At 48.0% G+C, this 23,596-nt stretch overlaps 1 protein-coding gene across 1 annotated transcript; it reads left to right on the plus strand.

The window, feature by feature from the left end:
* The first annotated feature begins 2,687 nt into the window (after positions 1 to 2,687).
* On the plus strand, positions 2,688 to 4,589 carry LOC147662726 (uncharacterized). The gene has a single exon (XM_086950935.1). It carries the CDS (start codon positions 2,688 to 2,690, stop codon positions 4,587 to 4,589), a length of 1,902 nt encoding a protein of 633 aa, XP_086807061.1.
* Positions 4,590 to 23,596: the final 19,007 nt, after the last annotated feature.

Consider the following 23,596-nt stretch of genomic DNA (forward strand, 5'->3'; position numbering starts at 1 on the left):
GTGTGCTGGCTGAGCCATTTTCCACACCGACAGACTGTTTTCCATCGCATAAGCGGCACACCACCCTGACTCGGCGGTCTCCTCTGCTGGCTAAGATAACTCCGTCTCAATCAGGCCAGTCGTATTGTTCAAGCCTATTTCGATATCCCCGTTGTGCTGGGGTTGTCCTAGCTGCAGTTTGCTGACGGAGTGAGTCCCTGGTGGAGTGGAGACTGGTAAGTACTACTTATTAATGTGTCCATACACATATGTTGTGTGTGCTTCTAAATGGTGTACAGACAAAATATCGACTCCAAAATATCGACTGGACATAATATCGAGTTTTAAATATAGACTGGACAAAATATCGACTGGACATAATATCGACTACAAAAATATCGTTTTTCAGGTAAGTGAAGTAATATCGACTGTATAAAATATAGATAGCAAAAATATCGAATTTTTAATAATATATAATATTTTATAGTGTATTTTTATGTAATAATATGTGTGAATAGTGTGTATTAATGTTATAAAATATTTTATTAAATGAATTTTGTTTTTATAATAATTGCGTAATGTAATTCTGTAGCGGGTTGTGGGTTTATAGGGGAATAGGGTGGGAAGTAATTTAATAATAATTAATTAATTAATATATGTTTGTTAATATTTTTAATTGATAAATAATTGATAATTAATTAATATTAATTAGTTAATTAATTAATATAATTTTGAACATATTTTGTATTAGTAATTAATTGTTAATTAATTAATTGTAATTAGTTAATTACATTAATTAGAGTAAATTTTTAATATATATAATTTTGTGTTATTTTTAAGTAATTAATTTGGAAAAAATAATATTAATTATTAAAATAATTACAGCTAATGTTCTAATATATTTACTTTATTGTTATTGTTAATTAATAATTAATTGGTAATTAAATAATATTGATACATTTTGGGTAAAGGAGCATTTTTAGGGTTCAGGGTCAGTTTTCTGTTTTAGGGTAAAGGGGTATTTTTGGGGTTTAGGGTCAGTTTTCTGTTTTTGGGTAAAGGGGCTTTTTTAGGGTTCAGGGTCAGTTTTCAGTTTTAGGGTAAAGGGGTATTTTTAGGGTTCAGGGTCAGTTTTCAGTTCATGGGTAAAGGGGTATTTTTAGGGTTCAGGGTCAGTTTTCAGTTCATGGGTAAAGGGGTATTTTTAGGGTTCATGGTCAGTTTTCAGTTCTTGGGTAAAGGGGTATTTTTAGGGTTCAGGGTCAGTTTTCAGTTTTTGGGTAAAGGGGCATTTTTAGGGTTCAGGGTCAGTTTTCAGTTTTTGGGTAAAGGGGTATTTTTAGGGTTTAGGGTCAGTTTTGGGTTTTTGGGTAAAGGGGTATTTTTAGGGTTCAGGGTCAGTTTTGGGTTTTTGGGTAAAGGGGTATTTTTAGGGTTCAGGGTCAACAAATAAGATTGTAAAAAATTATTTTTATTATTTTCATTTATTATTTAATTATTATAATTTAATTTAAGTAGTTTTAAGTATATTTTAGTAATTAAAATTTAATATTAATTTAATTTAACACTGTTTTTAATAAAGTCGATATTTTTTACATCTATATTATTGTTAACGATATTTTGTACTCGATATTTTTGTACTTACCTGTTTGTAGATACAAACTCGATATTTTGACTGTCGATATTTTGTCCACGATATTTTGGCAAGTCGATATTTTGTCCCTCGATATTATTTCAGTGATCCCTTCTAAATACATATGTACGTAGTGTCATGCCCCTTTTTGTTACATATTGAATGCCACACAAACAACATTCCCACGCTATTGAATGCACACCCACAGGCACCACAGCCACAATATATTTTTTCAAGTGTCAATACAGATGTATTCATTTGACCTTTTTAAATTATTAAATGATGACTACTGCATTACACAGGAGAAAAAAATTAAATGTAAGAGCAATGCAAAAATATGTAAGGCTACAGCAATTGTCAACACATGATTCATAGTAAGACAAATGTAAAAGTAGCTTACCTCAGATCCCTGCGACAACTGAGTCATTTGGCATTGTGGTGCTGTCGAAACAGGAGAGGTGGAACCTGGATGAAGGGATTAAAGACAAAAAAACAGTAGTGGAAAACACAAAAAAGTTACGTTTTTATTCCTCATTTCCTTTGATTCCAACTTAAATTAGGAGGGATTCCAGCCATAGTTGGCTCGACGGAAAGCTACAGCGTGATTAGCTCGCCGATCATCTTGGCTGGGGTGCCTCCAACAGCTGCTTCTGCCTCTTACACCGTCAATTCAGTTGAAAATTCCTGGCAGAGTCAGTGGTACTCTGGCGTTCTTTTCTCTTATGGACCCGCCAACATCTAAATAGAGTGATTGGACCACCAAGAAGGCACGCAGTTAATCAAGTTGAAACAGTGATGGCTAAACCATACTGCCTAGATCGAAATCAAGCTTATTGTGCTGGAAACACATTTCAAATCAGTTTCTTTCATAATATATGGACTAGGCTATGGGCATTGTGAAAATCTAATGATTGCATTTTTGGGTGGTTTTCGACATGAGCGATGTTCTCTGATCACACCGGGTTTGGTGAGACGGGAAGGAATATTTTGACCTAACTGTCCTGTGATAACGTGTTGTGTTTTCTCTTTTCCATCTCTCTGCAGACACTTGAGACTTGAAAATCAAAGTACCAGAATGGGGAGAAGACGGGCTCCAGGAAAGAAAGTGACAGCGCAGTGTTCACGTGAATCCGTAAGAGCCACAGTCTCATCTTTAGCTCTTCATGATGTCTCAACTTCAAGATCCCGAAATGATGCTCAGAGGGACCAGGACCTGGAACCGCTTTTGGAGGACCTGCCCCACATTATCCTTTTATCCATGCTGGAGGAGTTGGAAACCAAACTGGATAACTTGCTGAATACTGTGGAGGGCGTACCTTCTAGAGTCGCTGGGCTGATTAAGAAAATCTGGATAGAAAAGGATCAAGGTTCCCTAGATAATGGTGGAGTGTCTTTGGAGGTGGTTTGTCCAGCGAGCATTAGAGATTGTGCTGTTAGCCGGTCTCCGGCGCCACCTCAACTGGACAGGCCAGTGGAACCGAGCTTGTGTCTTCAGACAGTGTGTTATGATGGGCATGCACTAAAGCAGGAGTGTACGCTCCCTTCTCCGACCGATGTTCAAGGGAGTCCAGAGGAGCCAAACCTTTGTCTACAGCCAGTGTTTCCAGATCGACGTGACCCACAGCAGGACCAGTGCTTGCAACCTGGGTTTCCAGATGTACACGAGTCGAAGCGAGACCAGTGCTTGCAACCTGGTTTTCCGGATGTACACGAGTCGAAGCGAGACCAGCGCAAGCAGCCTCGGTTTCCAGATGTACATGAGTCGCAGCAGGAAGAGTGCATGCAGCCTGGGTTTCCAGATGTACACGAGTCGCAACAAGACCAGTGCATGCAACCTGGGTTTCCAAATAGAAATGGACTACAGCTGGATTGTATTTTATCCATATGCCCTCAGACAGATCCTCCAGGCAGATCACTGGAGGCAAGCCTGTGTCTTCCCTCACAATTTTTTGTTGTCCAGGCACCAGAGCAAGACCAGAGCGTACAGTCAGCGTTCACAGAAGAGAGGGAGCCAGAAGCGCCCCTGAAGCAAGAACCATCCCCATTGTCTACTAATAGCTGGGACCAGCAACAGAACCTCTGCCCACACCCGCTATTTCCTGAAGGACACAAACCACAGCAAAACCACTGTATACAACCCACACTGCCAGATGGGACGGAACCTGAGGATCCCTTGGAGGAAGAATTTATGTGTTTTTATTTCCAAGATCTCCAAGAGAACCGCAGCCTACAACCCGGTTCACCTGATGGGATGTCATCAGACGAACACATAGAGTCTGGGCTATTGCCCTTTGATGAGCTGGGGTCACAACAAACCCAGCGCCTACAGCAACACTTATGCTTGAAGCTGGAACTTCCTTATGCACAGGATCCAAACGTGAACTACGAGCTAGAATCTATGTGCCCTGAAGCACAGGAACCAGAGCAGAAGGACAAGCTAGATCAGAGCTGTGCAGATGCACCAGGTTCAGATCAGAACAACACGGTGGAATCACTGCACACTGCTGCACTGGATCGAGAGAGAGAATCGGTGCTTCCTGAAGCACAAAAACCAGATCAGAACAAAACAGTGGAACTGCACAGAGAGGAGCAGGATTCAAATCTGAACTACAAGCTAGAACCAGCCTGTACTGATGCACAGGGCTCAGGTCAGAGCTACATACTCAAACCACTGCATCCTGAATCACAGCATCAACATCAGAACAGCAAGGCAGAACTGCTCTGTCCTGAAGAGCAGGATCAGCCTGTGCCCCCATCATGCCTAGACCTGGACACAATTACTGCAGATGAAGACGCCCCCTCAGACTCAATGGAGACAGGACCAACACAGTCATATTTATTGCTGTCCAAAGTCACCCCAGGTATGTGTTTCGCTATACATGGACACGCGGAGTGCATACTAACACATGTAACCTCTTTAGAATGCATATTAGCAGATTTTAGAAAGTCTCTGAGGGGATCATTTGCTGTTGGGTGAACCCACTGAGCGATACTGACCCCCAGAGTACACTGGGTGCAGATGTGTCGCTGCATTCTTCTCTGTTTCCACACAGGACTGCATCCTTCCTGTGCAGAAACAGGCCTGGTTATGGGACTCTGCATGAGACAAATAGGACAGTAGCTCTCGTCCTTTCTTGACCGTCCCTATTCCAGCTGAGGAACTGGAAATAGCGCAATTCAAGGGAGAAATTACTGGCCAGACTCACACGTAATAGTCGGATAAAAGTGATGTGGTGTTCATTGAGAATAGCCGACATGCACAGTCTAGAGAGGGAACTGTGTTTCCAGTTGCTCAGTTACATTGGGTAAGACGCAGTCGTCTCCAGTTCCTGATATAAAAATCCTAGTCTGTATTCAGCTTCAACAGCAGGGCCGACCAGGGATGTTCTTGCCACTGCAGAGTTCTCCAAGAGTGCACACGGCCTCGTTGTGAAAGACAGATACACTACGTGATTCGTTGTATGTGACTTGTGAGTTCACCCACCCGAATTCTAGCTCAGTCCCAAGTGTGCTATGAATGGTTTTAAGGGAAGATAAAAGAAGCAATGGCCTCCCTACAGCAGCATCCTGCCTTTAGTAAACTCTTTAACTATGTAAAATGTCATCGCATCATCACACGTAACATGCTGAGTTAGGGTTTGCACACCCGTAGTGCGAGTTATGTATTGTGGTTCTAACTATAATTTGCATTTTGCAGTGGCTTGATCAGTTTTACGTTTTAACTATGAATGCACTTTACCCTTGTTTTTTAAGAATTTATTTTTTAATTTTTTTAAAGATCCATTAAGGTGTTATAACAAAACCAACTATAATTTCACTTTAACCTTATTCAGTGAAAATATATTAGGGATAAAGTAACTCCGGCCACACATTATAAGGATATTGCTTGTCACCGAGGAGTTCCATTACTATATAGAGGAATGAGGCCGAAGACAGAGTTACTTTATACGGTTATTGGACTCCGAGGTGACTCGTAGTAATCTTATAATGTGCGCCAGGTGGTACTTTATCTCATATAATACATGTTCACACCATCACCTTTCCCACAAACCACTTAAAACCTTGTTACGTATCTCTTTCATATGAAAGAGCAAACATGTTTGCAAACAAGAAGAATAAAAATAAAGCTTCTAGAGGGGCGTGGCCAAGATGGCGTCGGAGTAGGACGCTTTCTCGAGCCTCTCCGACGCCGATCCTGCATAGCGACTTACTGCGGGGTCCCGAGGCGTCCTGCCTGTGCTGCCCGATCGGCGGAGGCTACCGATTGCTAGCGGTGTGCCCCGGTGTCGTCACCTCAGCGGAGGGTGGCCAGCAGGAGCCGTTTGAGGGGAGCCGAGCTGCGGCCTGTGAGGCGGCAGCCTCGCGTGACCTAGAGGCCGGAGGAGGCGGAGCGGACCCAAGCCCTGGCACAGCACCGGCACTGGCTGTATCGCGCTGAGCGGGTGAGGCGGGGAACTGAACTCGCCGGCTGAGGAGCGCTTGCTGGAAGGCGCTGGGAGGAGCACTCGGCGGGCCGCGCCGGTGGCTGGACGCCGCCGGGGGCTGACAGAAGAGCCGGACACCGAGTCGAGGGGCGGCCCCTAGAACACGGAGCTGATCCGAGCGATGTAGCACAGGCCCGGCGGGGGAAGAGCAGGTGGATCCCCCTTCTCGGAGGGCAGCAGACTGGTGTGTCTACCGGCAGGGGAGGGAAGGAAGAGCTGCGTGGTAGCGAGGCCCAATATCTGCCCAGGAACGCGCGCCACGTTGGGGCCTTCCGGACTCGAGCCTGGAGAGTGAAAGTGGCTGGAGGGCCGGCGCGTATTCCTGCACACGCCCGCATAACGCAAGGAGAGTCATAAGAATCTGGCGGCCGGCTCACGGTAGTGGCGGAGCTTTGGATACCCAGTTGGCTCTGCTGGTAGACACTGTGGAGTGGCCTGACATTGCGCTTGTGGTGAACTTCTCCGAAGGAGGCTCCGCCGGCGCGGCTGCGCCCTTCAGCTGTGCATTGGCGCCAGGGGGGAGCGGAGGACTTGCAGCTTGCTGGCACAGATCTTGGAGAGCGGAGCGCCAGGACTGCCGCCCACCTGGGTGGTGGGTCCTTCTAGTGACTGAGCGCCTGGCGCCAATTTGGAGGGGCTCTGACGGTGGCGGACCGGACCGCCTCCTCCCGGGTCTTGACCGTTGGCGGGGACACGTGCTGTATTGGGACCCCACAGGCCCCGTGCCTGGTCGCCAGCTTTGGGGTGTAAGCCTTCCCGCCCGCTTTCTGCCCCTGGGGCTGGAAGGACCCTTGAACGCTAGCAGCATCGATGAGTAGTGGTGGCCTGGTGGGAGAGAGACCGCACTTTCGACGGAGTACCTGAATGACCTCTAGAGAGGGCGAATAGCACCATCAACGGGCCGTCCTAACGCGGTGAGTCACCGACCCGAGCCTCGCCCTCCCAGCGGCAGCTATCCAGTGCCTAAGTGGAAGTGCGTGGACGCAGCTCGCAGCCATGTCCAACTCGCAACGCAGAGGGGGGAAGAAGGGAAGGAGGTAGTCCCCAAATCATCGCAGCAGCCGGCGTCGCCGGGAGCCAGCGGCTCCTCCAGGCAATCGGATGATGAGGCGCCAACAACTAAAGCCTTCATGAAGGAACTCTTCGCAACTATCACGGAAGACATTTCCGAACTCTGTACACAGTTGGCCTCGGACCTCCGGGAGGTACGGAGGGACGTAGATGGGATTGGCGAAAGGGTGGCGACGCTGGAGGACCATGACCTTAGCATGGCGAATGATGTGCACCAACTCCAACAGGACATCATACGCCTCACGGAGCAGAATCTGGATTTGCAAACCCACGCAGAGGATTTGGAAAACCGCTCCAGAAGAAATAACATTTGTATTAAAGCAGTGCCATGGGACGGGGAAGCGGGGGACCTGCGTGGGTACGTCCTGGCCTTGTTTCTCCAGACCTTAGAGGATGAAGAGGTGCGTGACATCCAGATGGATAGAGTGCACAGAGTGGGGCTGCCCAGGAGGGGCGGGGGGCCACCTCCAGATATCCTCGTTTGCGTACATGACTTTCAGATAAAGGAAAAGATATTGAGAAAAGCGAGAACCACTGCTTCGCTGCAATTCAGGGGCCATCACCCCCAGCTTTACCAGGACCTGGCGGCGACGACCTTGCAGAAACGAAGGGACTTCCGACCTGTGACCGCCTTTCTCCGGGGGCGCAGAATATCCTACTCCTGGGGCCATCCTTTCCGGATCATCTTTCGATGGGAGAATCGGCTACGACAGATCAATTCCCTACGGGAGGCAAAGGATCTTCTGGGTATTGAGGAAACGGAGCCGTCGCAGGAGGCGCGTGGCTCTCCATTCCGGAGACGGCGTCGCTCTTCCTCATGGCACAGGGTGGGCCCGTCCCCGGAGCGGCGGCGGCCGGATTCGGCGACTAGTGAGCAGGAGAGAGGGGCCGCAGTGGCTTCGGTGGCCTCCGCCACCATGACGGATTCCCAGATGAGCTCTGGAGCAGCGTGACCCCGACCTTATGCAGTGGCATCGGAGGGGCTCTTGGCCTGAGGTCCTCGGGGTACAAAGGTACTTTTGGAGAAGACACCCCGGATTTTGGACCTGGGGGTCCCCAGGTGGACACCCCTGCCCCAACCCCAGTCCAGTAGGGGACTTTTGAACGGTGACCTGCTGGAACTGAAGACTGCGAGGTTCAGGTTCAGTGCCTTGAGTTGCATTTTGTTGTTCTTTGTTCTTGGGGGGTAGAGGGTGGGTTTGTTGGCGCTCTGAATATGGATGTCATGACAGGACGATTTGGGATGGGAGTTCGGGGGTGGCGGCGGCAGTGTGTGATGAGTGTGTGTTGAAAGGGCCTTTATTGATATTTTCTTCTATATTTTGTACATTGTTTCGGGATCTGCCTTCTTTGACCCTTGCGTACCTTAGGAACGTGGATATCACGCGGGACTTGCGGAGTGACCGGGCGGGCCTCCTGGGGTGGCTGTGATCCTTCCCTAGAGTCCCTGTGTCTGTTTCTCTTCCCTGGGCTTGGTTCGTGGTGCATGTGCGGGACCGGTGCGGGCACCGTGGCTGTCTGGCTGTGAGCATGGCGTGGAATCTGTGTTGCCCCTTATGCCTGTCAGCATAGGAACTTGGAATGTAAAGGGCCTTAACTCCCCGCAGAAGCGGCAGAAACTCTGGAAGTACATCATAGATCACCATTTGGATGTGGTGGCCCTCCAGGAGACCCACCTGGCTAGGAAGGATGACTTGAGGCTTCGTCATAGGCAGTTCCCCCTTATCTACAGGGCCTCTGCAGCCACGAAGCATAGAGGGGTGGCCCTACTCTTCCGGGCTTCCCTGCATTTTCAACCCATGGGTGTGAGTGTGGATAGGGACGGCCGTTGGCTACTGGTGAAGGGACTGTTGCGTGGCCGCCTGTGTACTTTTGCTGTATTGTATGCCCCTAATGCAGGACAGAATGGCTTTTTGCAGGATCTACTGGACAAGATGGGGGATTTTGTGGAGGGTCATTTACTCTTACTAGGCGACTTCAATATGATATGGGACAGGGGTCTGGATAGCTCTGGGGGCCGCAGGGCAGACACTGGCGTCTTCTCAGACGAAAATAAACGGCAGTTAGGAGACATGGGGCTGATTGACAGTTGGCGCTTTCTCCACACGCAGACCAGGGATTACACCTTTTTTTCCAACGTACACCACTCGTACTCCCGCATTGATTATATCTTGATTAGTCAGGCCCTTCGGGGGGACATACAATTAGCTAGTATTTTTCCGCTCTCGCTATCGGATCATAGCCTTGTGGTTCTGGGAATGCACTGGGCCACCGGGGGGGATGGTTGGCGCAAGTGGTATTTCCCGGCAGCTCTGGTGCGAGATGAGGAATCATGTAAGGCCCTACGCAAGGCGATTGGTGATTTTTTCCTCCTCAATCCACCCACAGACACGTCGGTGTATACCACGTGGGACGCGTGCAAAGCCTCTTTACGGGGCACATGCCTGGCCCTCAACGCGAACCTGAATAAGCTAAGGCGCGAGGAGAGGGAGGCTCTGGAATTGGAACTGGCTACTTTGGAACAGGCCCACAAGGCGAACCCCTCCAGGGTGACCCTACGCCCCCTGACGGCGGTGCGAGGGAAACTGAAGGCCCATTATAATAACAGGGCGGAATTTACTCTTTTGCGACTTAGACGTACCTCCTACTCCCAGGGCAACAAGATCGGGCGCCATCTTGCCCGGCAGCTCCGGGACAAACGCGAGAAAGATTATATCGGGGGTATTCGCGATCAGGCGGGCTCTGTTCAGCATAGAGATGCGGACAAGGCGGCCATATTCGGGCGCTTTTATGCGGCACTCTACTCGAGTGACGCCCTTGATCCCGGCGCACAATCCAAATTCCTGGAGGGCCTGTCTCTCCCGAAGGTTTCTAAGGAATGGAACGAGTCACTATCCTCCCCCATCACTCGAGAGGAGGTCTTGGATGCCATTAAAGGCCTGAAGCTGCACAAGGCCCCCGGGCCTGACGGCTACACGGCCCTCTTCTACAAAACGTTTGCTTCTGAAGTATGCGACTACTTAGTCTCCCTCTTCAACGCAATGGCGATTGATGGCAGGACCACGGACTCTATGGCTGAGGCACTGATCAGTATTATTCCCAAGTCGGGGAAGGATCCTACCCTTTGTACATCCTACCGCCCGATCGCGCTTCTCAACCTGGACGCCAAACTGTATTCCTCTATTCTGGCGGGTAGGCTGCAGGACCTGATGCCTGCCCTGATCCATCCTGATCAATCGGGGTTTATTAAAGGCAGACAGACCCATGATAACCTGCGCCGCGTCATACACCTCATCGAAAAGGCGGAGCGATTTCGCATACCCGCGGTGCTAGTAGGGCTCGACGCAGAGAAGGCTTTCGACCGCGTCGACTGGGGGTTTTTGCACCAGACACTAGTAGCCTTCGGTTTCTCGCCTTCTTTCGTGAGGATGATTGAGGCTAACTACAGTGGCCCTACATCTCGTGTGTTGGTCAACGGCCATAGATCCACGAGCTTTCGTCATTCCCGAGGGACGCGCCAGGGATGTCCCCTCTCACCCCTTCTCTTTGCTCTTAGTATTGAGCCATTGGCGTTGGCGGTGCGAGAAAATGAGAAGATTCTAGGACTTCCCTTTACAGGCGAGCAGCACAAGATCTCGCTCTTTGCGGACGATGTCCTGTTGTCTATCAGGGAGCCGGCGCTGTCGCTACCGCATGTCCACTCAGTGCTCTCTGCCTACGAGGAGGTGGCGGGTTTCAAGGTTAATTTCGATAAATCCTACATCCTAAACCTGACCCTCTCGGCGGGGGAGGTGCAACTGACCAGGCTGCTCACTCCGCTCGCTTGGGCGTCGGAGTCCTTGCTCTACCTGGGCGTGCGGTTGACTTCCACCGTGAATGCCCTGTTCCACGCTAACTTCCCTCCGATGTTATCTTCCGTAAAAATTGAGCTGGAACGATGGAAGCCTAAATTCATCTCGTGGCTGGGCAGGATACACGCCCTTAAAATGATGCTCCTTCCCAAACTGTTGTATTTATTTCAGGCTTTGCCTATTCCGATAGGGCTAGACTACTTCCGCCGATTGAAGACCGTGATGCTGAGATATGTCTGGCAGGGCGGCCGAGCACGGCTTCCATTCTCAATCCTGCGGCGCCCACGCTTGGAGGGGGGGGTTGGCTTTCCGGACATGCATTTGTACTACAAAGCTGCCCAACTGAGGGTCATCGTGGAGTGGTCCCAACAGATGTCGGAAAAGCACTGGCTCCACATGGATCGGAGCGTTGCGGGCCGCTCCATCTGGGATCTGGCCTGGAAGCCTAAGGCAGACCGCCCCAAGAATGCTTACATTAGCACCCCCACGAGCACGGTGCTGAAGGTATGGGACACGGTAAGCGGTGACGACCGTTGGACCACATTCCCGTCCCCATTCACCCCGATTCACTTCAACCCGGCTTTTCCCCCGGCCCTGGCAGAAGGTCCCTTTGACGCTTGGAGGGAGGGTGGCTGTAGAGCCCTCACCCACTTGTTCCATGGCGTCAAACCCCTCACTTTCCACAACTGTATGAGGGATTATGGTGTCCTCCCGACGGAACGCTTCAGACATCTCCAGCTCCTGCATTGGGCGACGTCACCTGCCGTAGTAGACGCGGCTACCAGACCCTTGTCGAAATTTGAGTCCTTCCTTCTTCACACTTCTACCATGAGGGGTACGATTTCTTTCCTGCACAAATGTGACAGCGCACAATCACTCTACTGACCTCAGAGAGGCACATATGAAACTCATCTTTGATTGGTACCTATATCCCTCCAAATTACACCGCATATTTCCGGCTACTTCAGATAGGTGTTGGCGGGGCTGTGGGATGTTGGGAGACTTTAACCATATATGGTGGGACTGCCCCACCATCAAGCCGTTCTGGGCTGAGATTCTATCCCACATTAAGGATATCTTGGGTTACCCGATTCCGAACTCCATGGACTTTGTCCTATTAGGGCTTAGGGACCCGCTGCTTGAACACCAGACTAGGGCGGATAAGCGTGTTATGTGGTTGTGTTTGGGTGCGGCCAAGATGACTCTAGCCGCAGCGTGGAAGTCCCCATCTACCCCGGCTATTTCCTTGTGGCATGCCCGACTGTGGCGTCTGTTGAGCATGGAACGCCTCTCTGACATCTTCCTGGGGAACTTTAAGAACTTTATGTACAATTGGGGCTCGCTTGTGAGATTTCTGTCCCGAGGTTTACCTTCGGCTGTATGCCCATAAACGTTGCGATCTCTCCATCTCTTCCAAATTTAATCTCGAGAATGTCTGTACTGCTTTGTATGTTTGCTGGTCGCCGCCACTGGGGGGAGGGTGATGTTGGGGAGGGACGAGGGTGGGGGATAGTTGGGGTAATTGTCTTGTGTTCTTCTTCCTTCTCTCTCTCTCGTTGCGACTAGCTATGCCTAGGGAGGGCTACTGGGCCATGAGCGGAGTTTGGGCGGTTCTTTCGACCTAAGGGTGCCTGTTCTGGACTAGAATCTGCATTGGGTGGAAGCTCCCCCGTTGCTTGTCGAACTATTGTTGACTACCTGTGGACTATGGAGCCCTATCGCCCTTCTTCTTTGGATGAGCCCCTCCCTATTTTTGCGCCCCCTGTGTGGGGTTTCGTGGCGGTATGTCGCCTGTCTTTCCCTTCCCTTTCTGATTCCCCTCTTACTGTTTCCCAACCCCTTTCTATTTTCAACTGATATACTGCAAAATAAAAATGTAAAACAAAAAAAAAAAAAAAATAAAGCTTCTAATGCAAAATTAAACTCATCAAAAACCTGTGGGATATTTTTTGCACACAAATATTAGAAGCAGTTCAATACAAGTCATAAAAAAGCTGCAGTACCTCGGAACATGTAGAAACATGCAGAAAGATTCTACGATTCCACCTTTCCTCTATCTAAGGAGTTTAATAAATAAGCATGTTCTCTCTGCTTGTCACAGTAAGCTAGCAAAATAGAGCAGAAGAAAGAAAGCCAGCGTTCCATTTGTTGCTTTAAACAGCTGCTTCAATTATGTTGTATTAGACCTGGCATCATTGGCGTGAGTCTCCCTTCATCTTTTCGCTTCCTATCTTTTATGTTGGCTGGATTTAGATGCTCTGGGCGCTGTGCCACTACTAATCAGTGCCACAGAGCGAATGGTCCCCGTGTAAAGATGAATGTATGAATTAGGATAACCATAATGCCTAGGTCTGTGTAGCATGTTCTAGTAGCGAGTTACCCTCCATTTCACTGTTACTATCGTGAAGCTATCCGTTCTCATTGGCCAGAATCGGCAGGTTGACGATTACCTTCTACAATCCAATCTGACCCCCATAACATGATAGTGTGATATGTTTATGCTCACGACATTGAGATACACCTTTTAGTAAGAACCCTTTATATATCCCATGTTCAAAAATGGCTCTTCTGGAAATGTTGGTTTTTCCTTGCCTGATCTTTCCTGTAGGCTTTGCTAGTATATGTATTGGCCGTCTGGTTTTGAAGCAGCAGGGCCAGCTGGGTCAGACCTGGCGGGAGAGAGAGATCAGTATTCAGAGCATGGGGAGGGGTGACTCTTTGATCTGAGCAGGGCCGTGCCTGGCAAAGTGAATGATGGCTCCACCCCTCCACTGGGCGTCTGATAGCAGACCCCCGCATTCTGAAAGGGCAGGATGTCGCCTCGTAAACCAAGTGCTCCCCGACCCCACCAAACTGGGTCTGACTGAATTTAGTGATTTGTGGCTTTAGAGAACAAAGACTTTTTAGGTATAAAATGCTGCTCTGGAACTTTGTCCAGGTGTGTTCCTTCTGGATGTCAAGACGAAACTCTATCCGAGTGAACAGAGGAAAGGACTTTTGAAACTTTCACCAAGCATGCTGAAGAAACTTCCCGAGGGCCTGAATGGAGAGCGCCTCCTGCCGAAGTCTCAGGGACATTAGACTTCACCCTGTCAGCCGTCGGAATTCCTGTGCGTAGAATTCTGCTTACAGGTGAGGCCTCCGTCGAGCAATCCGGAGTCTCTAGTTCTAATGTGAGGATCACGGACTGGGAACCTTCAATGAATCTGTGTGGGCTGCTGCAGTCAAGAGAGAGCTGTCACTGCTGAGAGCCGCCTGAATTTGAACCTTCGGAACCTTCGCTGAATATGTGTGGGCCGCTGCAGCTAAGAGACTGCAGCCGCTGAGTACCCACCATTGTGCCAGCCTGGTCGAGACCATCCTTCGTCCTGTGGGCTGCTGTAGCTAAGAGAGAGCTGCTGCCCCTGAGTGCCCGCACCTTCTGCATCATTGTGGTCTGTCCTTTGGGCTGCCGCAGCTAAGAGAGAGCTGCTGCAGCTGAGTGCCCGCACCTTTGCCAACTTCGTATCATCATGATTCATCCTGTGGGCCACCGCAGCTAAGAGAGAGCTGCTGCCACTGAGTGCCCGCACTTTTGCCAACTTTGCATCATTGGAATCTGTCCTGTGGGCCGCCGCAGCTAAGAGAGAGCTGCTGCCGCTGAGCGCCCGCAAATTTGCCAACGTTGCCTCATCGTGATTTGTCCTGTGGGCCATCGCAGCTAAGAAAGAGCTGATGCCACTGAGTGGCCACATCTTGTTCACCACTATCGAGGACTGTCACTATCGTCTCGTGGGCCGCCGAAGCTAAGCGAGAGCTGCTGCCGCTGTGAGATTACCACGGAGCTGCAAGACGAGAGTCATAGCCACCACCAGCTTGGCCCGTTGCAGCCGCGTGCTGCTGTTGCTGAGAGCCCAACTGTCCCTGAGTGCCTGAATCACTGTGGGTGCATGCTACGGACCCCTGCAGCCAAGACTTGTTTTCGCTGGGAGTCCGCCTGTCACCGTCTCCGCTTTTTTGAAAAGCTGCATGCTGTATCCCCTTTCAACTGCAGGTATATTGTGCGCCATGGGTCGCATAGGCCCCAGCCTTGTACTCAGTCAGTGTCACGTCTGATGAATACGTTATTGCCTTTTTGAGTCCCTACTGGTTTACGTGCATTGTAGCTTGTTAAAACGCTTTGAGAGTATTGAGTTAAACCTTAGATAAAGATATTATTTTTCTATCCCTACCTGAGTTGTGTCCTTTTGTGGTGTTGTTACTGCCTTATTGCGCATGGTCATAAATGCTTCACACACTGCCTCTGCAATAGGCCTAACTGCTTGTGCTACGTTACCACAGGGTTGAGCAGGGGTTGTCAAAGGGGGTAGGCCACTTGCCCTGACTTAGGAAGAAGGGTCCCTATTTGGACATTGGCGCCAGCCATTGCTAACTAGAGACCCCCATTTCTAACATGTTTCATGACCTGACCTGCAATTCACCCTGGCTGCTGGCTCTTGCAGCAGGCATTGACCTCGGAACTCGACGGTAATAACTTATAATAGTCGAGCTCTGATGTCTTTTCTTTTTAATCAGCGAGTTGCTGCATCACAAGTTGCTGATAAGAAATTAGGGCCAGATGTACGACCTTTGGTATTTGCGACTCGCATATTGCGATTAATTGCGAGTCGCAAATCCCAACGTACAACATTGTCTCAGACAATGTTTGCGATTCCTAGTGGGGTCGCAAATTGCATGCCTCATGAATATTAATGAGGTTGTCGCAATGTGCGACCCCATTGGGAATGACTGGCACTCCCAGGGATGGTGGCCTGCTGGGGTCAGCAGACCACCATGTCTTGGACTGCTTTGTCAATAAAGCAGTTTAAGAAAAAAATGCAGCCTGCTTTCCTTAAAGCAAAACGGGATACATTTAAAAAAGGAAAATTAAGCTTTTCAGTTTAATTTTTTAAGGGCAGGCAGTAGTCCCTGGGACCACTGCCTGCCCTTAAAAAAAATGTGTGCATCCATTCACAAAGAGGAAGGGGTCCATTGGGGACCCCTTCCCGTTTGCGAGTGCTTTACCACCTTTCTGAGAAGGGTGGTAAACTGCGTGTTGCAATTGCGGTCGCACAACATTCATAGATAGGTTTTAGACTCGCTATTAGGAAGGAACGCTCTTGGCACGGCCCTTCCTAATAGGGAGTCGCTAACCCCATTTTGCGACTCGCTTATTCATTAGCGGCTTGCTAAATAGGGTTAGTACAATGGATAGACCTATTTTGCGGTCGCAAAGGGGCCAAAATCCCCTTTGCGACAGCAAATAACAGTTGTACATCTGGCCCTATGAGACTGCCTTTTATACAAAGATTACAGAATCCCATGTAATATAAATATATGAACATATAATAACTTTGGGACAGTGCAGTGAATCTGCACAAAACTATTTGGGCGTGGCTTGGCTAGTTTTATGTATGTCTGTCAAGTGGGTGCCAAATGCCATTTTCCATTTAGTTCCCATTGAAAAAGCTACTAATAGAGCTACAGAAAAAAGGCTGAACAAAATTACAACAAACGTTACTCATGGAAGGGCCTTTGATTCATTTGCTACAAATCCCTCCGTTATGTTTGTGAAGTTGAGCATTTGAAAAGTGTGTTTTTTGTGGGCTTCAAATCAAGACACGAGTCAATTAAATGAAAGCGAGCTGGATCTTTAGCCTAGAAATGGTCAGTGAATCTGGACTCGAGGACCAAATGTAAAAATATATTGAACCCGTTTGGATTAAGGATCTTTTTCTCCTGTCCATTTCGGATACATAAACCCAAAGTTGGATCCTCTGACCTGAAGCTCCGTGATTGGCTGGCTACAACTCGAACCATTACAGGATAAAGTGACTTGTTCCCCTCATCGTGAAACATTACTAAAGCCTTAAGGAGATGTGGTGCCATCCTGTCTCTTCCTGGCACAGGAGCTGCCTAATGGCAACATTGGAAAACAATTTACTGATTTTAAGACAGAAGCTGGGTTCCACATTGTGATACTAAAGGGGATAATGGACGGAGCTCTTGAGCAAATAAAACACTCACCCCCAGTCAACTGATCTGGGTTTAATCCATCATCATTCTTTAGCTCACTCCACCACCCCAGTTCAGACATGGCCATATGCAAATCAGTCTGGCCCTGTGCCTCATGGGAACAGTCCAGCCCGAACTGCCAAGCCCGGTCTTCCCTGGACCGGAAAAAAGCATCCTGGGACCAGTTTCTGGCTAATCAGCCGTCATCAGCCAGGCTAGCTTGAATCCAGTGGTAAAGTGAGCAAGGGACACATGTCTGGGCATACCCTGCCAACTTAGGGCGAACAAAGCGATACCAAAGGAGATAATGGATGGAGCGCTTGAGCAAATCAAACACTCACCCCCAGTCAACTGATCTGGGTTTAATTCATCATCATTCTTTAGCTCACTCCACCACCCCAGTTCAGAGATGGCCATATGCAAATCAGTCCGACCCTGTACCTCATGGGACCAGTCCAGCCCAAACTGCCAAGCCATGTCTTTCCTGGACCGGAAACAAGCATCCTGGGACTGGTTTCTGGATAATCATCTGTCATCAGCCAGGCAAAGTGGCAAAGTGAGCAAGGGACCCACATTGTGGCCCATGAGGTCTGCAAACTTTGGACAAATGACTGCGAACCATTCAATTGACCTTGGACCCTGGTGGACATTTGTGATTTTCAGAGACCTGGTGCTTGGTCTGAAACCCTATCAATGTCCAATAAGGACTCACAAGTTTGTAAGTGTGTGAAAGTGCCTCTTTTGACATGGTAGGCCCCCATGTTTTTGCTGATCTCTGATGTAGTTATGTACTGTAAGTGCACAAGGTTCCTGTTAACCAGGTGCCAGATCTCGTTCCCTAAAACTGTACTGTGGGAGCGCGGGTTTGATATACAGGCGACGAGGCTGAATCTTTTTTCCAAGTGATAGCTTTTTATTATCAAAAGTAACAGAAGTTTGGGCAGGGGTTTGTGCTTCAGGTCCTGGTCCTCTCGGTTCTTCTTTCGTAAGTGACTTTTAAGCAAAAAAAATGGTGCAACTGAAGTAATGGTCACGCTTGTTTGCTAATGATGTCACACTGTAACAACTCGCCCCTTCTAGCGTCCACAGTTAACCGCATCGCTGCTGCGGTGATTTTTGCGCTGTGCGGCTGTTTTCCGTTTTCCGCGTTACATGACGAGCTCAGCTCATCATCAGCACACGCCACCCGTGGCTGATGACGAGCTGAGCTCGTCATCAGCAGCGAAGGGGTTAAATAAAAATACCGATTCTGTACACTTTTTACCTAGACTTCGTATCCTGGTACAAAACCCTCCATCAAACAGGAAACAGAAAATCACCACATACTCTCTTCAAGGACCCCCTCCTACTTTACCTGCCTCCCGCGCCGTCCCCCCTCTGGTCCCCTCACTGGCTCTGCCGCAACTCTCCAGAGTTGCGGCCGCTCATTCGCGTCTTCCGGAGGATTCCGCCACTCCTCGTACCAGCGTTTGTCTGGTCCCGAGTCTCCTTCCGTCGTGGTTGTTTCTCTCCTCAGGTCTCCTTCGGTCAGCTCCTCTTCTTATTTCACCGTCTCTTCAGTCCTCGGGTCTCCTTCGATCGGCTCCGCGTCCTCTTCAGGTTGTCTCCCTCCTCCGATTTCCGCGCCACCGGAATGACCACCTTCTTTCGTGACGATGTCTCCTTTCATTGGCTGATGGCAAAGACTTCCGGGGTAATCTCCTACGGCTTTCGGGATCACGCCGACAGCTCTCTGCGAAGAGAAAGAAGAGCGGCATGGAGTTTGTCCATTTCCTGGATTCTTCGTAGATCGATTCGAGTGGGACACCGGAGTCTGAGGGGGTGGATTGGCCGATGGAGTTACGCCGGTGCGTGCTTCCTCACATCCTCTTTCCCTAGCTGTCCTTTTACTAGGATTTTGTTCTTGGGGAAATCTGGATAAGTAATCTACGTTTCCTTGTTCGCTACCTTTTCTGTGTTGTGTTCTGAAGCGATATGGTTGTAATGACAGAAACCACCTAAGGGCTCTTTCATTGTGACCCTTGTTCCTAGCTAACCATTCAAGAGGAGCGTGGTCCGTATACAAGGTAAATTTTCTGCCTTCCAAGTAATATCATAATGAGTCTATAGCCCATTTAATAGCTAGGGCCTCCTTCTCTATAGTGGAGCACTTTTGTTCCCTAGGAAACAGCTTACGACTGATATACAATATAGGTTTTTCTCCTCGTGATGCTTCTTGGGATAACACAGCCCCTAGTCCCTGGTCTGAAGCGTCCGTTTGTAAAAGAAAAGGGAGGGAATAATCAGGACTGGTTAACATGGTTTCTGAGGTCAGGGTCTCAAAGACTTGCACTACTTCTGGGTGTGGACGTTTCAGCACTTCCTCTGTTTTTATGTTTTTCTGTAGTAAATTCATTAGAGGGGTAGCCAATTGTGAGAATTGAGGGATAAACCAACTGTAATATCCCAGCAATCCTAAGAAGGCTCTTAAATCCCTCTTGGTGCATGGTAAAGGGATTTGAGAAATGGCAGTTAATTTGGATATTTGTGGTCTGATGACTCCTTCTTCCAACAAATACCCTAGGTATCGAACAGTTTGAGCAGCCAGATGACTTTTAGCTGGATTTATTTTTAAGCCATATTAATCTAGGGACTGTATTACACTAGACAGGTGAGAAAGATGTTGATCCCAGGTATCACTATAGATGATTATGTCATCTATGTACGCACCTGCATATTTTTCATGAGGTTGTAGGATTACATTCATAGCCCTTTGAAACGTGGCAGCTGCCCCATGCAAGCCAAAGGGTAATACCTTAAACTGATACAACCCATCTGGTGTAGAAAAAGCAGTCTTTTCTCTATCTTGTTTTCGAAGGGGTATCTGCCAATACCCCTTGCATAAATCTAAGTTGCTAATGTATTTAGCCTTGCCTATTCTTTCAACCATCTCCTCCACCCGGGGTAGGGGATAAGTATCGAACTCTGATATTTTATTGACCTCTCTGAAGTCGATACAAAATCTCACCGAGCCGTCCGGTTTAAGGAACCAGCACAATGGGTGAGTTCCACTCACTTACAGATGGTTCAATTATATCCATTTGTATCATCTTCTGGATTTCCTATCGTATGGTTTGTCTACGGGCTTCAGGAATGCGATAGGGTCTCAGGCATACTCCTTTTCCTGGAGGAGTTTTGATGGCATGTTCGATAAACACTGTCCTACCTGGGGAAGTAGAGAACGTATTCTGTAGGGGTTGTAAGACGTTTGACAGAGTCATTTGGAGATCGGGAGGTAGGTCGAGATCTACACACTGGTCAAACAAGGGAACCTGTACCTCCGCGACAGTTTCCACCACCGGCAAGGGACCTTCCCATTTTTTTAGTAAGTTGATATGATACACTTGAGAAGTATGTCTGACCGGGTCGGTTTCTACGCGGTATGTCACAGGAGTAACTTGTTCCACTATGGTGTATGACCCCTGCCACTGTTCCAACAACTTGTCATCTGAGGACGCCATCATCAGTAGTACTGAGTCACCCACCTGAAAGGATCTCTTTTTGGTGCCTTTATCATATTGACCCTTTTGGGCCAATTGGGCTCCTTCTAAGTTATTTCGAACAATAGCCCTTATCTGTCCAAGATGAGTACGCAAATTAGATACATATTCAGTTAAGGGTTTAGAATCATTAGGTTCTGCTTCCCATTTTTCTTGGGTCATCTCCAATTAGGTGCGGGGCTTATGGCCATAAAGTAACTCAAAAGGCGAGTAGCCTGTGCTTTTTTGTTCTTTGCACCTAATGGCAAACAAGGCCAGAGGTAACATGTCCTCCCATTTCCGGGATTCTAAGTCCAGAAGTTTTTTTAGGGTGGTCTTTATGGTGGCGTTATATCTTTCTACTAATCCGTCTGTCTGCGGATGATAAGCCGACGTCCGGATTTGTTTAAATCCTAACTGGATACAAACTTGCTTCATCAATCTGGATATGAAGGGCGTCCCCTGATCAGTCAGGATTTCCTTTGGGAATCCTACTCTGGAAAATACAGTAATCATGGCTTTCACTATGTTAGAAGCATCAAGTCTTCTTAGGGGAATGGCTTCTGGGAAGCGCGTTGCATAATCCACCATAATCAGGAATTACAGACACCCACTGCGAGAAGGCAATAAGGGCCCTATGATATCCATGCCTATCCTACGAAATGGCTCTTCTATAATTGGGAGAGGTTGTAGAGGCACTCTCGGGGGACGGTATTGACTATTACGCTGACACACCGGACACTCCCTAAAATATTTCTGTAATTGCTGATATATCCCTGGCTAATAAAAGTGCTCCATAATCTGTTTAATCTGTTTTATCTGCCCCAAAATGTCCACCCAACAAGTGGCTGTGAGCTAGGTATAACACTTTTTCCCTAAAAGGGCCAGGAACCAATAGTTGGGCTTTTTGGTTGGTGTTCCCCTTTCTATATACCAATCCATTTCTCTTGAAAAAATAAGGAACTACATGTTGTGGATCCTCGTCCTCCAGTGCCTGATTCCATGCTTCTTGTAAGACTTGGTCTTCTCGCTGGGCCGCATGGAAACTTCTATCGGTTTCCCATGGGTTATCGTCCTGTAGGACAGGTAGTACTAATGGTGTTTTCCCTTTTTCTGCTCTTCTTTGCCTCCTACTCTTTCGGGATTTTGCGGTGGGCCATTCTTTCGCCTCATCTTGAGGAAAAGGTGCTGTTGACAACCATTTTTCCTCCGGAGACTGTTTATCATTCAACAACTGAGACAACTTTGGATAATCGTTCCCAAGAATAGCCTGTTCAGGCAATCTGGGTATTAGCCCAACTGTTAGGGTTGTCCCTGGATCTTGGGGGTGTTGTATTTTTACCTGTGCTGTCGGGTATGGTTTGGTATCACCATGCACACATCGTATGGCTACAGCTCCATCAATGGGACCAATATAAGAACCCAGATCTTGAGGTCGGACTAAACTATGGAGACACCCTGTATCAGCTAGAGCCGTTACTGGATGTCCATTGATAGAAACGGTGCACAGGTAGGGCGGTGGTTTTTTCTCAAAAGGAGAACAGTAATAATTGCGGGCCATCCCTATTTCTATAGGTTCCTCTCTCTGAGGACAAAATCGGGCAATGTGGCCAATTCCGCCACACTGGAAGCACTGTGGACCCATCGGTGGGGGCCGGACTATTGGGGTTCCTGGTACAATAGTGAAGGGTTCAGGTTTCTTAACAAATGGTGGGCGGGGAGGGCGATGTGTTCCTGGTCCTCCGGTTTTCCTTGACACGTCATCTCGCCCTTTTTGTATTTCTTTTTTCTATTATAAGCGCTGGCGATTTCCACCGCAGTTTCAAGGGTAAGGTTCGCCTGTTGACGAACCCCTTTTTGAATTGGCGGATGCAAAGAGGATAAATATTGTTCTAAATAAATCTTAGGTTAAGAGGGGGAGAGGAGCACTCTATTATTAATCCAATTATTCTAAAATATACAGTGTAGTCCAAGGGTGCAAACTGCTAAACTGTGCTGGCTACACAATATGTGAACAACTCGAAATAAATGTAAGCGAAGCCTACATGCAGGATGCACTGTTCCTAGAGAATATTAATTCTCAAAAAATTCTAACTGTTGAAAATAAGTAATCTGTAAACTACTCTTCTGCTTGATAAATTTATTATCCAACATAAATTTTCCAGAGGACAATACTGTGTTCCTACACATTATTATCATAATCCATCATAAACACAATTTATATATATATATTATTTTTCATAGTGTCTCTTGTAGAACCTATACATATATACATATATTTATATACATAGCTGTCTATAGAAGATAATTCATTACATAACACAATAACACCAAGGGTTGAGAAGCAGTGTCGCCCGATGCATTTCGGGAAGCCCTGTTCCCTTCTTCAGGGGCGAATACCTGTGTCTTGCTTTCCTTACAGCCAATAATTTACGTCCTCACAATTATGAGATAGAGACTCTCCATCTATATGTTCAATGCTGTAACAAAACGAGCCCGCAGGTCGTCACTGTCAGTTCTGTCATCAATGTTGAAACTAGCTGTTGTAGCAACTATATCCGATAAACCACAGTGGCTTTAACCAGCGATCAGCCATGTCTTTCATCAGAAAATAGAATGCCCTGGGTGTTTCCTGTTGTCCCTCTTTCATTTGTCGTAGCTTCAGTCGATAAGTTTCATCGTCAACACCCAGCCGCTCCATAATAGATCTTTTAATGTCTGCATAGGGAACCACTCCTTGAATGGTTGCAGTCTGATAGGCGGCCTGTAAATCTCCTGATCAGAGAGGTCCTAGATATTGTCCCCATTTATCGGCTGGCCATGATGCTGCTGTAGCCATTCTCTCAAAGTTATTGAAAAAATAGTCCTGGTTTTCTCCACTAACATAAAGTTGTAACACCACTGAGGGAAGGGTGGTGGGACCTCTCTGGTTTCCGAGAGCCTCAGTTATTTTGTCCATAGCGGCTCCATGAGTTTGGCTTTATCCTGTAAGAACTTTCTGTAGCTTCCCGCGATCTTCTTCTACCA

This window comes from Lissotriton vulgaris, unplaced genomic scaffold, assembly GCF_964263255.1.
Source record: "Lissotriton vulgaris unplaced genomic scaffold, aLisVul1.2 SCAFFOLD_211, whole genome shotgun sequence".
Taxonomy (NCBI): Eukaryota; Metazoa; Chordata; class Amphibia; order Caudata; family Salamandridae; genus Lissotriton; species Lissotriton vulgaris.

Excerpts from the sequence above, each read along its gene's own strand:
- LOC147662726 (XM_086950935.1), top strand. The coding sequence starts at position 2,688 with ATGGGGAGAAGACGGGCTCCAGGAAAGAAAGTGACAGCGCAGTGTTCA.